The 18,904-nt window shown below is 43.9% G+C and overlaps 1 protein-coding gene and 1 pseudogene across 1 annotated transcript in view; both read right to left on the bottom strand.

Annotated features, from left to right (window-relative positions):
- LOC117707522 (pyroglutamylated RF-amide peptide receptor) overlaps nucleotides 1–18,572 on the bottom strand; it is a 40,604-nt gene extending 22,032 nt beyond the window's left edge. Inside the window, exon 1 of the mRNA XM_034500912.2 lies at nucleotides 18,159–18,572. Within this exon, the coding sequence (XP_034356803.1) occupies nucleotides 18,159–18,498 (340 nt within the window). The 5' untranslated portion in view covers nucleotides 18,499–18,572. The remainder of the gene's footprint in view (nucleotides 1–18,158) is intronic.
- LOC117706743 (POU domain, class 5, transcription factor 1 pseudogene) lies at nucleotides 9,880–10,528 on the bottom strand (annotated as a pseudogene).
- Nucleotides 18,573–18,904: the final 332 nt, after the last annotated feature.

The raw sequence follows: 18,904 nt of genomic DNA on the forward strand, positions 1-18,904 counted from the left end.
TGAACACGCCACTCTAGGGTGCATATAAGCAGTGCCTTTTCTGGGCTTGGTGTCTTCTGCTTCAGCTGATACAAGAATAAAGCCTCGTTGTAGTAACTACCCGAACACTGCCTCACGTGTCTCTTTCGCGGGCGAAGGGGACTCAAAAAGGGGCACGGAACAGAGAATCTTTACCCAAATGGTGATGACAATCCACTGTAAATTTAGCACTGTGAATCTGAGAGTAGAAAAAGAATGAGAAAGAAAGGAGAAAGGGAGAAGAATGGGAATGAAAAGAAGGAAAAAAAAGTCTAATGGAACTTTTAAAAGTCACAACCCAGACTTCAGACCAGCTGGTGTCTGATGGCATGAAGTCATGGCTAGCGTTGGTAGCAGGTAGTCAAGCTCTCTTCTAAACCACAGGAAAATTCTGAGAAGTCCAAGACCTTGCCCCAACTCCAGGTCCTAAGCACTGCTCCCCATACTTAGCTTATGTTGGAATAACCTCTGGAACCCAAGAAGAAGGGCTTCATGTGATTCTAAATCACACAGTGCTAAACGTAACACTAATGTTGGTTTACCTTTACTCATTACTTTTTTTTTTTTTAATTTTAGACTGTCCCTTGCCTTGGCCACAGCAAGGGCTGGAATTTACTCACCCTCCCAATAGTAAAGAATGAGTACAAAATCCTAAAAATACAGACTAAAGAAAAAGATTAAACATATCATTAAAAAGTCAGGTTTAGTTTTTTATTTTTGTCTTTTTGAGATTATAATTTAATTATACGTCCCACTTCTTTCTCTCCCTCTAATCCCTCCCATATACTGCTCCTAACTCTCCATCAAATATATGACCTCTTTTCACTGATTGATATTGTATGTACGTAAGTGTATACATGTATGTTGCTAAATATAATGTTCAGTCTGTATAACGTCAACTGTATGTATGTTTTCAGGGCTGATTGTTTTGTATTGAATAACCAATTAGTGTGTGCTTCCTCCAGAGAAGGCCACCTCTCCTGCTCCCAGTTTTCTTCAGTTGCCGGTAGTTCGTTGTGTAGAGATGAGGCCATGTGTGGAGAGGAGCACAGTTGTCACAATGCCAACTTTCCTCCTGCCGAGCTCTGTTACTGCAGCTGTGGATTCCACTTCAGTTTCTACAGGACTTGTCACTCAGGTTTTTGAGAGTCTCACTCTGTAGTCTATGCTGACCTATGGTCATGCCTCCTCTGCCTCCACCTATTGAGTGTGAGAAGTGTAAGCATGAGCCATCACACCTGTTTTTATTTGAGGTAAACTGAATCTTTGTTCTTTGGAACCAAACAAGCACAAATACAAAGTGTATCAAAAATGCATGTGTTGGTTTGAACGACAGTGGACACATAGGGCTTCAAAACTCTGTTGAGCAATTCAGGCGAAGATCAACAGTTGATAAATAGGACCTCATGAAACCAAAAATCGTCTATAGGGCAAAGGACACTGTCAAAAGGACAAAATGGCAGTTGCAGAATGGGAAAAGCTCTTCACTAACCCTACATCCGACAGAAGGCCAAAACCCAAAATATGTAAAGAACTCAAGAAAATAGACATCAATGAAAAAAATAACCTAATTAAAAATTGGGGTACAGTGCCAAACAGAGAATTCTCAGCAGAGGAATCTCTAATGACTGAGAAGCACTTAAAGAAATGTTCAACATCCTTAGTCATCGGGGAAATGCAAATCAAAGACTCTGAGATTTCATCTAACCGTCATCAGACTGGCTAAGACCAAAAAACTCAAGTGACAGCTCATGCCGGCAAGAATGTGGAGCAAGGGGAACATTCCACTATTACTGGTGGGCGAATAAACCTATACAACCACTTTGGAAATCAATTTGGCAGTTTCTCAGAAAATTGGGAATAAATCTACTTCAAGACTAAGCTGTTCCACTCCTGGGCGTATTCCCCAAATATGCCTCATCATACCACATGGACACTTGTTCCACTATGTTCATAGCAGCTTTACTCGTAATAGTCAGAGAGACTGGAAACAACCTAGATGTCCCTCAACTGAAGAATGGATAAAGATAAAATGTGGTTCATTTACACAGTGGGATACTACTCAGCTATTAAAAACAAGGACATCATGAAATTTGCAGGAAAATGGATGAAACTAGAAAATAACATTCTGAGTGGGGTAACCCAGACCCAGAAAGACAGATATGATAGGTAACCACTAATAAGTGGATTGCAGCCATAAAGGATAACCATGTTACACTCCACAGACCCAGAGAGGCTCAGTAACAAGGAAAACCCAGTAGACACTTAAATCTCACTAAGAAGGGAAAGCCAATTAGATTTCGAGGGTGGGTGGAGGGAGGGGACTAGGAAGGGGAGGAGGACCAGGATGGAAACAGGTATGATCAGGTGCAGGGAGAGGCAACTGGAAAGGGGGAGGTGTTTCTGGGAGCTAGAAAACTAGACCAAGGAAACTCTCAGGAATCTTTGAGGGTGACCCTAGCTAAGACTCTTAGAAATGGAGTTTATGCAGCCTTCTCCTGTAACCAGGCAAGACTTCCAATTGAGGGACTGGGACACCAACCCAGACACAAAACCTTAGACCCACAATTTACCCTGTCTACAAGATGTGCAGGGGTAAAAGAGGGAGCAGAATTTGAGGCCAACCAATGACTACTCCAGATTGAGACCCATGCCATGAGAGGAAGCCAGCCCCTGACACTATTAATACACTATTAATGATATTCTGCTATACTTGCAGACAGGAGCCTAGCATAACTGTCATCAGAGATGTTTCTGTTAACATGTTAACATTCCTTCTAGGCTCTGTCCAATAGTTACCTAGCAACAGCCAGGTAGGCATGGCTTGCTATAAAAAGGACTATTTGGCCTGCCTCTCTCTCTCTCTCTCTCTCTCTCTCTCTCTCTCTCTCACCCCTCTCTTTCTCTCTCTCTCTCTCTGTCTCTCTCCCTCTCTCTCTGACCCTTTTCTCTCTTTTTCTCTGTCCCCCCTCTTCAGTCCTGTCTCTGGCCTCTCCTCCATCCTCCCTGTGTTCCTTGCCAGCTTCTTTCCCCTCTCTCTCTATCTCTCTGTCTCTGTCTCTGTCATGTGTGTGTGTGTATCCTTCTCTGTCCCCTCTTTTTCTCTGCCTCTACTCCCTTCTTAATACCCCTTCCCATGCCCCCAAATAAATTTTATTTTATATTAGACCTGTCATATAACTGGTACCTTGGGGGATAAGGCATCCCCTCCCGCCATTCTGTGCTTTACAAAACATATCAGCTTCGCCCAGCAACTGATGGAAACAGATGCAGAGACCCACAGCCAAATACTAGGCAGAACTTGAGAAATCCAAGGAGGAAGGATATCTTGATATCTGTGGGAGGCCTCCCCTTTTCTAAGGAGAAGGGGAGGAAAGATGAATTGGGGGGTGGGAGAGAGTGATAGGAGGAGAGGAAGGAGGGGAAGATGTGATCATTGGGATGTAAAATAAATAAATAACTTAATTAGCTAAAACATCTGTGTTGAGACTGGAAGACTATGGGGACTTTTGAAGTTGGACTAAATGCTTTTGAAGCTTTGTATTATAATGTGGCTATAAGCCAGCAGGAGTGTGGAATGTGGTGGTTTTAATGAAAATGACCTTCATAGGCTCCAATGTTGGGATGCTTGGTACCCAGTAGACTGACTTATACTGGAAGGATTAGGAGATACAGCACCATCAAAAGAGGTGTGTGACTGTTCATTCTCTTTCTGCCTCATGGCTGTGTTTGAAGATGTAAGTACACTCTCAGTTGCCCCAGCAACATGCCTGTCTTCCTGCTGCCACGCTCCCTTCCTTGAAGACCATGGACTCACTCTCAAAACTAAAAATCCTTTTATAGCTTTCTTCTGTAAGTTGCCTTTGTCACAGTGTCTCTTCATAGCAATAGAAAAGTAACAAAGACAAGATTAAATCCCATTCTTATGTACACCATAAAGCCAAATATAGCTAATTTCCAAACAGTGCCAAATATTATTATGGTAACAAGATGATTGATACTCCCTAATTCATTCGAAACGTTTTTATAGAATTTCCTGTCTGCTACTGACAACTTCCTGTGCTGAAAACGGAGTGTTGGGTTTACAGTAAAATGTGCCTTTAGCTGCAAGATTCAGATAGCTTGTTTTTCAATACTGAAAATCTAACCTGAATTTTTGAATAATGTGTTCATTGTGTTAACTGGTGTGTGTGGCATCTTGCAAACACATTACACTTACTAATTCTGTTGTGGGTAATTTAAACTTTTAACAAAATCCATATCTTGCTCAATTCTTTTTATTTCATTAGATCCTGGCTTCATTTGTTGGAAGAAGCTGGTCGGCACTCACTTTCAAGGCTTGTTCTCCCTGTCTTGAAAAACAGACTCAAGCTAGTCTTCTATTATGTATTACCAATGTTTTTCAGAACCTGTTAAGAAAACCAATACTTGAATCAGGCTCGTTGTGACACTTAGATGAGCTTTTGATGAAATGAAATTCCTCCTCATAAAAAGGAAATGCTTGATTGTTCCTAGATATCGCAGTAAGGGAAGGTTTTAAACTGATGCAGTGTCATTGAATGGGCTGTAGTGAGCATAAACGTGTGGCTTCCAGATCAGGGTTGAGGAGAGTCAGTCAACAGGAATAAATTTTCGTGAGGGTTTCTAAGGCAAAGGTCATATCAAATTTCCATCGCAAAAACTTTTCTTTAAGTTCCAAACCAGCCATCTGAGCACAAGGGTAAACTGTTGTGGTCACAAGGCACCATGGTGACAAAGTGAGACAGAAGCAGGTAGGGTGGGGGAATGGGGGGTGGGCAGGAGTAACTGAAGAAAGAAACCTTCCTTTTCCACTGTAGTCACTGCAGAAAAACAAAACAAAACAACAACAACAACAACAACAACAACAACAACCAACAAAACACCCAGACAGAAACAGATTCCTAAGGTTCAAGTATGTGGACCAACACTTCCTAAGGAAGCTTAGACAATTCGCTTGCTGTAAGAAATTGTGAGACAGAAGGACAAAGGCTCCAGATCTCCTCCATCACAGACTTCAAGCCCCTTTGACTCCTTCCTCCTCACATGGAGAAACACTTGCCTCTTTACAGCTGGAGCAGTGTTCTTTATCAGCGGAGTGCCGAGTGGCCGGGCAGCATCCTGTACTGGGGTCCACAAGAGTATCCTTCAAAGCTTCTGCTTTTGCTTGTCACACAGCCACTCTGCGTGAAGAAGCCTAGGCTACCCCATACAGGAAAATGCTTGGACAGAGATGGCCCATCTCTTCCTGAGACCTAATACAGTGAGTCCCCTGGCAGTTCGCCAGCTTAACTTAGTCTCATGGGTGACTCCGGTGAAGCTAGCCTAAGAACCCCTCGAGGGAATCAAGCTGAGAGCAGTGCCTCGGGATTGTGGGATTGTGAACAACGATATCCTTGATTACTCCACATTTGAGTGGTTTGTTTTGCAGAATAGACAACTGATGAGCTAACACCCTCGGGTCTCCCTTTCTCACCTGTAAAATGAGGGAGAGTTGTTGGTACGTGGTCAGGCTGGTGTTAAGATTGGGTATTCAATTCAGGCAGGCTCTTCCAGCTTCCCTGAAGAGCACAGCAAGGCTCGGGTGTTCAGCTTTGCTGAATGCAAGCAGAGCAGGATCTGCACCATGGGGAAGCAACGCTCAGCGCATGACTTCGGGATGGGGCGTGGGGGCAACGTGAAGAGCCCTCAGCAGTATGAATTAGACAGCACGGCTATTTGAAGGGCGAGGGAAGACAAGTTGGCCTCATGGGGTTGTCTTAAATGCCAGGGGCCTGGCAGCATCTCTGTGTGAGCACATGGTGTGACTACCTTGTGCTACAAAGCCAGGCGGCCTGGAAACATTCTCGAGCCTTGCAAGTAGCTCCAACTCTGGACCGGCTATAGCAGTGTCCACTCCGGCCTCCTCTAGGGGTGTGTCACCGCTTTGGCAATGAATAAAACAAGCACTATTTTCTGCTGCTAAGCACAAGTGATCAATTTAAACCGTTATAATTTAAGAGCAGAAATAACTTTTCATGCCACTTGTTCAATATTGAATACAAATGGGCTATAAATTTATGACTGGCACCATTTTGTTTAAATTCGTGTTGTATATATTTGAGATATTTACTAACTGCACCTTTTTAATAGCATTTAATCAGACTCACTGGACACAAACCTACTATACATACAAGCAAACACATTCAGAACACTACCACTCAATCTGTGAACAACTGCATCTGCAGAGGGCCCTAAGTCCCCAGTCCCTTTGCTCATAGAATCAGTCATTCTTACATCAGCTCTGTGCAGTGGGTGGGTGGTTCTGTCAGGCTTACCGATGAAGACATCACACCGAGTATTTTAATGATTTCTTCGACATCAATTGCTATCCTCTTATAACCACTCAGAGGCTTTATATGCATTGCAGTTTCACTAGGGGAAAAATGTCTCTAAAATAATGTTGCTGTCTTTTTGTGCAGTATTGGAAGAGATTTCCAAGTAATAGCTTACAGGCAAAAATATGTACAGAGTACTTACTTCATTCTGAAGTCAAACTGGAATCCGTAAGAACCAGATCTGCATGGCAACTTTCACCCACCCCTCCTGTCTCCCTTCTAACTCTGACCACACCCTCCCTCCACCCAACTCTTTACTCCTGACAAGTCCCTTTCTCATGTTCATGTTGTTGCATTTTGTTTTGTGACCCACTGGGTTTAGCCAGAGCTGTGGTGTTCAAAACCAGAACTATTCCTTGGAGCCTGGCAGGCTCACCTGTGAATACACAGTGAAGACAAAGGGCTGCTTTTCCCCTGGAATCTACCACTAGCCAGCATTTCATCAGGATGGAATAAGGTCCCATGAGTCTTTTTCCAGTCTTGACTGATGCCAGGTCCAGTCTTGTGCATGCCCAGCCAGTGGAGGCAACAGCAGCTGCTGTCAGATTACTGCGTATAGCCTGGCCATGCCTAGAATGGAGGATCCCACAGTCCATTTCCCTACCTATCTTCCAGCTCTCACGTCTGTTCTGTCTCCTTCTTGGTGATGTTCCCTGAGCCTCAGAAGTGGAGGTATAGGTACTGCTGAGAGTTGACACTAATTGTCATTTTCTCTCAGCACCCTGAACAGCCATGAGTCTCTGCATTCACTACCGACCATTTATCACAAAGGGAAGCTTCTTTAGGCAAGGCAGGGAATAGCATCTGCCTATGGGTATAAGCATAAAACATTGATTTAAAAACAAACAAACAAACAAACAAACAAGATGTAAAGCTATGTTCTGGTAACAGTTTCTGCAGCATCATCTGCCACCAGATGGCAGCATCAGATATTATTTTTAAGCTGCTCTGGTCTTCTGATGATGCCAGGCAATAGGATACACAGAAAGCATCATGTCCACAGTGACGCACCGCAGAAGCTCATCTTTGCCGAGCCACTGTCTATGTTCTTTTAGAGCAGGCTGCCTTTTAAGGTTTCTGTGATCTGCACTGGCTCACTTCCTAACGAACGCTTTTAGTTTTAGTTTCACAAAATCATATAAAAACAGAAAGCATTTCCCTAGCTGCTGCAGGATTAATCATTAGGAGCCCATCACCCTCAGATGGGAAACAAATACAACATCTGCCGAACTTTCCTCGATGCCACAGGCTAGGAGAAAGCTACAAGGGAAGTTCTCCAGTGTTTGCTCTCAGACCTATCTGGGATTCCTCAACAGCAGAAGAAAGCAGTTGGGGAAACTGGCAATATAGGAGTCGGTCTGCCATAAAGTGTATGAACTTGAAGGGAGAGGCAGAAAATGGTTCTGTTTTCCTGATCTACCGAACCAGCTGACACATCCCATGGAGGATATAGTGGCGGTGAAGACACTGTTGAGGATGATGTGGGGTTTGTAGTTTCTTGCAAAGTTACTGTGTCTTTTCAGATCAGCCAGTCCAGGAAAAGTGGACATAGAACAGCTTCATCATTCTGGCTAAGCTCAACCTTAAAGCCTCACGCACGGACTGACTAGGTCACAGAGGAGGATGGCAAAGAATTTTCAAAGGCAAAAGATGTATGTCACATGGCTTACTGGCTATTGGATGAACTCAGTCCTACAATCACAGATAGCCAACCGTATGATGTATGGCCTCCTTCAGAGCTCCCGGCCCAGGGGCCAAACATCCAAACATTCAGGAGGAGCTTGGTGGCTAACAGGATCACAGCTGTCAATGCTGCAGCCATGAGTTTGGCTGGTTATACTTTCATATCTGTAACTACAAGGAATCAATGAGTGCGTACACACGAGCCCCTGAGAATCCACACACATTCAGGAAGTTTATTACTTAGACATCACAGAACAGATCAGGTCCTCATGCCTCCAGTCCCGTAGAAAGAATGACATTCGACCTGAATGTCAATTATGACTAACAGCAGAGACAATGGATCTCTGCTAGAGTGGAAACAAACTACGAAGTAACTCTCAGAAGCTACAGCCTGTGGTTAGGCAGGAAACCCCGAGCTTAGCTGGAACCAAACTCGGCAGATGGACAAGAAATAAATATCTATGAAGTATCCACAAGCTCCCTTCCAAGAATCAGGGGGTAAAGTCCTGCCTGCATTGCCTCATGGGAAACATACAAGGCTCTCAGAGTACGATGTGAGCCTCATCCTGAATTTCCCCAGAGTGGATCTACTCTATGTAAGCCACTCAAGTGGGAGCGACCCTAACCTACCCCTGTCACAGGGCATGATGAAGCCCTGAACAGAGAATTCCACAGCTTTGTCCACAATAACTGATTCTCTGAGTAAGAGTGAGGCCCACCTTCCTAGAATCATTCCAGAAATTTCCAGATAATCCAAGAAGTATCCTTTTTAATCTTCTGAGGTAGAGATCAATTTTAATACAGATACCCTTCTCTGTCCTTATTTTCATTGTCCTACAGAGAGAAGATCTTCTACATAAGCTCCTGTGGCTGCCAATTCCCTCTTCTACTTTCTATGAAAATTTAGTGATTTTTCTTGTAGTAACAGAAAAGACACTAGATTTTCTTCTCTCTCTCAAAATGTGCACAAAGCTTATTTGAAAAAGAACATTCAGGTTAGTCCTGTGGCACAATTTCTGAGTTTTCTTTCAAATAACTGTTTCTGTATCTCTCTCTTTTTTTAAAGATTTGTTTATTTATTTTATGTAATTGAGTACACTGTAGCTGTCTTCAAACACATCAGAAGAGGGCATCGGATCCCATTGCAGATGGTTGTGAGCCACCATGTGGTTGCTGGGAATTGAACTCAGAACCTCTGGAAAAGCAGTCAGTGCTCTTAACCACTGAGCCATCTCTCCAGCCCCTATGTTGTATCTCTTGAGTATTTTTCTTTAAAAACCTGTATTTCTCCTTCCTCCCCCAGAAGACTATTACTAGCTGCCATGGTTACCATTAATAGATTTTGAAAAGCATCCCATGGGACTCTTGATTTCACAATCAATTGGCCTATATGGAAATTCCTATAATAAAATAAAGCTCCATGGTAAGCCCTCTGATCTGAACTGGTCCCATAAATTAATATCTTTTCAATAAAATGAATTTCAACAACTTCCCTTAGCCTATTTTTTTTCCCACAAGACGCAGGAGCGCGGGATTCGAACGCACGCACCTCAGCGGGCAGGCGCCTTAAGGGCCGAGCCACCAGCAGTTCACTCCTTTAGCCTATTTCTTCACTTACTAGTTTGTAATCGCTAAGATTTCTCCAACTGTTCCAAGGCACGTCTTTTTTTTTTTTTGTCTTCCTCCCCAATCCCATCCATCCAGTAAAATACACACACACACACACACACACACACACACACACACACACACACACACAGAGTCATAGGCAAAGTTGTACTTGTTAGAAGAGTGACGGATGCTGTTCTGATAAAGCCTGAGTGTCGCACTTCCTGGTTCCTCCAGACAGCCGGTCCCGAAGCTGGTTGTCAGCTTCCCCCACATGCTTCTGCAGCAGAAGCCACAGCTCACACACATTCCTGAGACTGAGCTGCTGGTCCTCCAAGTGGCAAATGGTCAGCTAGCTGAACCTTTCCACAGAGAACGCTCAGGGCAAGGCCCGCATTGGCCGGGATTCTCTGCTGTTTGAGAAGCTTGGCAAGCTGCTCTGCTTCTTTCTGCAGGCTTTTCATGTCTTAGGATTCTCTACCATCTGGACTCTGGGCCCAGGGGAGGCCCCCTCCGAGTTACTCTTTACTCCTACTCCTGCCTGGCCCTTAGGCTCTAAACTCTATGGGCCAACTTGTGCATTAGATCCACTCCATCCTGAAGTCTACAGTATGCCACCCCTCCATGGATCTCATACAGCAGGGGACATAGGGAGAGCCCCAAGATCTCTGAGTCTTGGATGGCCCACTAGGAGGGTCTTGGAATCTTAGTCAGGTCTGAGGGTCCACCCAGCCTAGCTCTAACCCTCCTGACCCTATCACTCGTGGTGGGGATGAGAAGGCAAAGTCTGAAGTTAGATGTACGTCTATGGGGAAGACAGGCATGCCGCGCTTGGGCCTGATGGAAGCACGGTTCACCTAGGCATACAGAAGTAACATTTTATATCCACTACAGAAAAGTTAATTTTGTACATTTCTTTACAATTTACTATTCTTTTCAAGAATAGTGAGTATATATAGATGTACATTTTTTTGAAGGCACTGCCATTACTTGAGATACTTGGGGAGCTTTTCCTTGGAATTGCTCTTAGTCAGCTTGCCAGCCACCATTAAACAATTCTTTCCACTGCCCGCCACAGGACTGTGGAGAAGCCATAGACTTGTATGCACTACAGGAGACTACTTTTCCACGGCAGAGCCTGTACCCATAGCCGGGTGGAACAGGCACAGAGCTTGGAAATCTCCTAGCAAGGCTACTACTTGTGCTTGCCTTTAAAGCGTTGGTTCTCAACCTGTGGCTCCCGACCCATTGGGGAATCAAACAACAAAAGACAGATGTTTACATTATGATTTATAATAGTAGAAAAATTACAGTTGTGAGGTCACAACAAAAATAATTTTATGGCTGGGCGCCACCAAAATATGCGGAACTGTATTAAAGGATTCATGGCATTAGGAAGGTTGAGAACCACTGCTATAAATTTTATTTTACTTTACTTTACCGATGACTGGAATCATGAAGGAGGATAGAATCAGAACTTATTATTTCTTTCTGAATCTTCAGATTCCATACCCCAAGTTTCCATTCAGTCGTCCAAGTCCCACTCTCTCTTAGACACCCTCAAATCCTCACCCCACCCCTCCATATCCAACTCTTCACACTTACACAGTATATTCTGTATATTACATACTTACACAGTATATTCCTCTACAGTTATAAATCCCCCCTGCATGCTCCATCTTTTTGCTGAATACTTCTTTCCCTTCTTGATCTAACTAAAAACTAGCTAGCTATTCTCCAAGGATACAGCTTTCTCAACACCTATGGTAACTTACTACCTAGAGAACTTATCCAGGAAATATGGACTACAACCATGATTGTACCATGATAGCACCATTGACCACAATTTAGACATTGGGTAAGAGGCAGGAGATGCTGAGAGATCAGAGATCAGTGGATATCGTTAACATTTCACATTGGCTTTTATATATGGGGATTTCTGAGGAGTAATAGGAAGATAAAAAGGATTACACTGTTATGATGCCTAATCCTTGGGTCAGGTGCAAGACCGTGTCTTCAGACTGAAATTAAAGTTCAGGGTCACCCATCCGTCAAACATGAAAGTTCTGACCACAGTCTCTTGATGCAGAAATGAACAACGAAAGAAAAGACTTTGCAAGGTGAGAGGAAGCATAATAACCACCAAAAGGCAGAATATTTTTAAAAGAACATGAAGAAAAAGAAAGACTAGAGAAGACAACATTGCTCTTGATTGGTGGTCAGAGAAAAATCAGCTGCTGTGAATTATCCAGAAACAACAGGGTCAGGGAAGTCACAGGAGGCTTTTATGCATCAAGAAAAGTTAAAAAAAAAAAAAAAGAGGAAGAAACAGGCAAAATGAGAAAACCTCGACGAAGACAGGTAAATCCAATGGCCATGGGAGAGCAAAAGGCAAGCCAATGTTGACATCTGACCAAACAAATCAGAGGGGAGGACGGAGACAGAGCTCGCAGGCCCCATTTGAAAGCTCTGCCACCCTTAATCAGTATAAAAAAAGCCCTAAGTACAGGGAGAATCACACTCCGCTACCTAGAATTTCCAGAGACTGAGAATTCTTAGAGGTGAGTCAAAAAAAAAAAAAAAGTTGAAAATACCAATGGACAAGTCCCTGGGGGTGTGGGTGTGGGTGGGGGTGTGGATGGGGAAGAGGTCACTAGTTTTAACCATCAGGGAATGTAAATCAAAAGTGCTTTGAGATTCCATCCCTGACCAGGTAAGGGATGTGGAGAAAGAGACATCATTATATACTTCCGAAGAGATGCAAACTGGTCTATAGCCACTAGAGAAGTCAGTATGGAGGGACACCAAAAAACTAAAATACATGTACTACATGATCCAGCTGAACTACACTTGGGTCTATAACTGAAGATTCTAAGTCAACAAACCACAGAGATATTTACTTATGTATTTTATTTACTTATCTATTTAATGCTATGCTAATCACAATAGCTTAAAATATGGAACCAACCTAGGTGATCATCAATAGACATGTTCATAAAGAAAATGTGTGACTTACACTCACACACACATACACACAGATATACACAGAGAGAGACATAGACACATACAGGCACCTACAGATGCACACACAGACACACACAGAGATACACACACACATGTAACACACAGATACATATACACAGATGCACACACACACACATACACACAGATATACACAGAGAGAGACATAGACACATACAGGCACCTACAGATGCACACACAGACACACACAGAGATACACACACACATGTAACACACACAGATACATATACACAGATGCACACACAGACACATACATACACACAGATGCACACACACAGACACATACACACAGATGCACACACACAGACACATACACACAGATGCACACACACATAGCTATAAGCTATAAGCTTTAAGCTATAAAGAAGAATAAGATTGTTATTTGCAGGCAAGTAGATGGGACTGGAGGTGGTAATATTAAACAAAACAATCCAGCCTCAAGAAGACAAATAAGAAAGACAAACATTTCTTATTTTCTCTGAAATGGATATTGAAAATGTTGAAGGAGAGAAAGGAATGCAGAGAGAGGGGAAAGAGTGAGGAGAAAGGGTTAATGGGAGGAAAGAGATAAAATGTTACATATTTTCCATCCCATGTGGAATATATATGACTCTCTCATACACACATACAGATACACAGATGTGTACACAGAAAGAGAGACATAGACACATACAGACACATACAGACAGATGCACACAGAGACACACACAGAGACACATGCAACACACACAGATACATATACACAGATGCATACACACAGTGTGTGTGTGTGTGTCATGAAAACAGACCATGGAATATTTGGGAGAAGAAAGAGATACAGCATGAGGGGGAGGGGAAGAAAAATGATATTAAGGATGAATCATCTGATCAAATCACAATGTTATAGATGCATGAAGATGTCAAAATTAAACCTGTTACTTTGAATGACAACTGAAAATGGATAAAAAATAGAATTTTAAAAGAAAGGAAAGCCGACTAAAAGGAGGGCAAGTGTGGTAGTTTGAAGACCATGCATGTGCACACACACACACACACACACACACACACACACACACACGCCTTGGACTTGTGATCAGTTGTGATCTCTCAGTTACTACTCCAGCACCTTGCCTGTCTGCCTACTGCCATGATCCTCACCATGATGGTTAGGAACTCACCTCTGACACTGTCAAGCCCTCAATTAAGTGCTATGTATTTATAAGTTGTCTTGGTCATAGTGTCTCTTCACAGCAATAGAAAAGTAGCTAAGGCAGGAATGGAGAGGGAGAGAGAGCTTCCATATTAGCTTTCCTTCTGCTGGGTAACTTGTAGACGCTACAGATGAAGCATCTCCTGACTAGAGTGTGGTCGAGTAAATAAATGCAGTATTTGTGAATATATTTTCCTACCTGTCTTTTATGGGATATGGTGGTTCTTTTATGGGAATGGCTCCAGAGGCTCACATATTTGAATACTTAGTCCTCAGTTGGTGGAACAGTTTGGGAAGGATTAGGATGTGTGGCCTTTTTGGAGGAGCTGTGTCACTGAGGGTGGGCTTTAAGGCTTCATAAGGCTTGTGGGATTCCCAGTGTGTTCTCTGCCTTATGGCTGTGTCTCACCATGTGATCCTCCATGGCTTTAATCCATGGGCTTTAGCCCTCCTAAGCCATAGGCCAAATTAAATGCTTTCTTTTATAAGTTACCTTGGTCACTGTGTGTTTTATTACAGAAATAGAAAAGTAAGACATCAGAGAAAAAGAGGAGGAGAAAGGAGGAGGAGGGGGAGAAAGAGGAGGGGGAAGAAAAAGAAGAGAAGGGGAAGGAGGAAGAGGAGGAGGAGAAGGAGGAGGAGGGGGAGAAAGAGGAGGGGGAAGAAGAAGAAGAGAAGGGGAAGGAGGAAGAGGAGGAGGAGAAGGAAGAGGAAGGGGAGGGGGAGGAGGAGGAGGAGGGGGAGAAGGAGGAGGAGGGGGAGAAGAAGGAGGAGGGGGAGAAGGAGGAGGAGGGGGAGGGGAGGAGAAGGGGGAGGGGGAGGGGAGGAGGAAGGGGAGGGGGAGAAGGAGAGGGAGGAGAAAGAGGAGGAGAGGGAGGAGGAGGAGGAGAAGGAGGAGGAAGAGGAGGAGGAGGAGGAGGAGGAGGAGGAGGAGAAGAAGAAGAAGAAGACGAAGACGAAGACGAAGACGAAGAAGAAGAAGAAGAAGAAGAAGAAATAATAATTTTTGCTCTGTGGTGCTCTGGAAAGACAAAATGAGCTGTTTGCTTTCCAGCCATCAATTGTAGCTGTTGATTTCTGCCGTGACACCCTAGAATGGATTACAAACCAGTAGCATGACATCTCTGAAGCAGGCCCTGGATGGAACTGAGGACCATGGACTCCATCTGGAAGTTCCAGGAAGCTCCTAGTCCCAGCAAGTCCTGTCACTGGACTCCAGGCTGGCTAAGGCCATTTCTCAGAGCCCTTTGGGAGGTTTGTGTGGTGTGTGTTTGTGTGTGTGTGTTTGTGTGTGTGTGTGTGTATGTGCTGGGGGGGGTGTTCTGAGAATCACTGATCACCAAATTTTAATTTGCAATATTCATCATCTGGGGAATCTTGTTAAAATGCACGTGCTGATTTAGTAGGTGATGCTGGTTCTTCTCAGGGGAAGCAATAGATTGAAAGAAAAAGCAGTTGTTCACCTCCTACTGCCTGGAATATTTGGGACAGTGGCTTGTTAGAAAACACACTAACTAGAAATGTGAATTATTTATGACCTGAGCCATAGAGATGTGGTTTTGTTTTTTTGTTTTTTACCTCATTGTGTTTTGCTTTTTAGTTTATGTTACATGTCAAAGTCATAAAACCCATTTTCTTGGTTTCTCTTGGGGAACAGCAGTGGCAGTTCCAACAGAAAAGGACGTGACAATCCCCAGCAGCCATCCTTCCCTTCCTGGAAGCAGCTACTTTGGGCCATCACTTCCTCCTGCTGGACTCCAGTGGATGCTTTTCTCCCCGCCCATGATGACAGGTCTTCTTATTTTTGGCTTTTACACAACACATTTCCTTCCTTAGTTGCAGTGACCTGCTTTTCTGTCTCTTCCCATCATTCTCTATTTGATAAAATTGATTGAAATGCCTTATTCGGCCTTCTTAAAATACAGCATTTTTTTTCTCTTTTCAAACTTAGAGTGGCAAGTATTCTTGAACACCATGCCTGGGAGTGTTGCAGTGGCAGAGGGCCCTCTTCTACCACATTTTAATTTTGCTTCCTTTGGGGCCTCTTCTCTTCTCTAAGGCCCCCACAGAGACCTTGGGCTTCATTTACTTTGTCCCATAAGAAATTTTTCAATAGGCTTGTCAAGTAACTAATGAATTTCTTCTTATCTTTTACATTCTTGTGAGCTCCCCTTTGATAATGTATCATGGTTATTATCCTACTTACACCCTGAAGTTAATTCTCTATATACCTATCTGCAGGTCTGCTTTGGGCTTTTTCTTCTTATCTTAACTAATTTTGCTGTTATAGACTCAACTTATAGACCATTATTTATCTAGTCCTGTATAAACATAAGCCACCTCCAGCTAAACAGCTCTGAATAGAATTAGTCATATATGTCCACAGCATAACCGCTTCACCCCCAGTTTGTTTCTGTGATGCAGGCTCTCCTTATACAAACTCACAGCATAGCCCAGGTCTGCTGAGGACTGGCAGTCCCCCTGCTACTAACGTACTAGATTACAGGTATGTAACCATGCTTGATGGGATCATTTTAAAAACACTTTCATGTTTTCATATACTAACCCTACAACACACATGTGCAGCATATTACCCTCTCTTTTTAGCATTTAGAAGCTAAAGTCTCCTGTAAAGCAGGAAGCAAAGGGAACGGAAGCATGAGGCAAACCTTGGTCATTCCTACCTATATTCTCTGCGTGGAAGAGGTGCCTGGCCATCCCTGGGAACCACACCTCCCTCTGGCTGGGGGCAAATGATCTGCTCTATTCCTCTTCTCTACTTCCCAATACTTTATTGAAAAACTGAAGCCCAAACATGCCCAATTAGCATGTGTTAGAGCTAAGGGGCAATCTAGTCCTCGGACTACTCTCAATGATCCCACATTGCTTAAGTCCCTTTTAAAGTGGAATACAATTGCTTTCTAAATCTGTGTGCAAGCATTCAGATGTGTCGTAACTCTTAAGTCCTTTCCTCCAAAAGAAGTTCTGTGCAAGGGTCCAGAATTCCCCTTGGGAATTCGTTGGTCCTCGTTGCAGCAGGTGACTCTCAAAACTCAACCACAGTGATTTCACTAGGCATTGTGAGAAAGTGTCATCTGTGGACCGTGACATCACCACTGTCAGGTCAATGTCGCATGCTCAGTAACTACTCATGTCTTAGAGATGCATGATAGATGAGAGGAGAGCCAGCAACTTAGCAGTCTCACTAGCTGAAATAAACTCGGTACAAATCCATGGAAAACAGCAGTGGTGGAGAAATAAACCAGTGATGCCCAGTGGGCAATGGTGGGGCAAGAAACTCCATTTATGCATTAGAAAGACACCAGTAGGAAGGCGGAGACGGCAGAGCACCACAGCAACATGAACCATCTCTCTTGTTGAAAATCACTTATTTAAAATGTGGTTACAAGAACACATTTATTTATGAAAACACATAGAGGCTGTAACCCTCCCCGGGGGCCGCGGAACAGTGGGATGAGCACAAGTCCATGGATGCTAGCTGTGTGCCTGGGAGAAGACTAGAAGTCTAATAGTGTCCATACACCGTTCCAAGCTTAGTGACCCTGCCCAGGGGGTTCTTTGTATTTCTGACCCTTTTCTAAGGAGGTGGGGGGCGGTGCAAATCTCATCTCCTCTCATCTTGTTTTCTGCTGCCCTCTCTACATGATTCTATTAGTATAATTTCTACAAAGAACTTGTCCAGGATACTTTTTTTGCTGCAAATATATTATTTGTTGTAAAAAAAAAATTGTAAAGATCATACATTAGCCAACACTTATCACAAGCACTTATATTACAAGTTCTTATCTGGAAGCCACACGAGTAACTGGTAAGCAAATCTGGAAGTTGGAGAATGAAAAGAGATTTTATTTTTAGCCTTGGGGGTTTTATTACTTCATTAAACATAGAGGGAACTCTTACCTTGTAATTATGGAAAAGGGTTGAAATCAGTTGGAGGCACAGGCTCCCTGAATTATTCCTCTCACCTCAACCCGTATCTGGTCTGTACCATAAGGACAAATCCCCAACCACACTTTTTGTCTGCAAGGTTGCAAAGTGGGGCATTTCCAAGAAGGGTACAGGATTCAATTCGACAGAAAGAGAAATATAAGATGAGAGAATTGTGTAAACACAGTGTGTGTGTGTGTGTGTGTGTGTGTGTGTGTGTGTGTGTGTATGATGTATGCATGTGCATGCGTGTGCACGCATAATCACTGTCTTACCACCCAGCCACTTGTCGGAGATGTTCTGGAGCATCGTGACAGGGATGCAGAAGAAGGCAATGAGCAGATCACTGAGCGCCAGAGAGCAGATGAAGATGTTGGTGACGGTGCGCATGGCCTTGCTGCGGGTCACCACATAGATGACCAGAGAGTTGCCAAAGAGCGCCAGAGAGAAAATGAGTGCTCCTGCCAGCGCAAAGGCCAGTTTAGCGCGCGCGGGCAGCTCCGGAGTGTAGACCAGCGGTCGCAGCCCGTAGCGATGAATGAACTGCTCCCGAGTCAGGTTGTGCGCACTCAGCAGCCGGGAGAACTGTTCCGCGGTGATGTTGAGCGCCTGCATGCTGAGCACAGAGTCCTGCCAGCCTCCTGCTCTGGCTGTTCCAAGTCTAAGTCTCAGCTGACAGTGCAGAGCTCAGGAGGAGCCAGGCGGCGCCCAGATTTAACTTGCCTGCAGGAGGCGGGGCCAGGCGATCTCACTCACAAATGTTTGAAGTTCGCAAAAGTTCTGGGATTGGTGGGAATGTCTGAGCCCAGTGCTTCTGACTCAGATCTCTCTGGGCGTGCAGTTGCATCCTCAAGTCTGGAGACAGGCTGGAGGCTGGTGAGGATAGGGGCGGAGCAGCCTTCCACCTGCTGTCAGCTCCTCTTAGTCCTTGGTCATGTTAGGTTGAAACTGAGAATTGAGTTTTTCCATCTCTTATCCATTCGCCTCTTGAGAAATAACGTGAGCCAGGGCTACCCAACGC

The sequence above is a fragment of the Arvicanthis niloticus genome, chromosome 4 (genome assembly GCF_011762505.2).
Source record: "Arvicanthis niloticus isolate mArvNil1 chromosome 4, mArvNil1.pat.X, whole genome shotgun sequence".
Taxonomy (NCBI): domain Eukaryota; kingdom Metazoa; phylum Chordata; class Mammalia; order Rodentia; family Muridae; genus Arvicanthis; species Arvicanthis niloticus.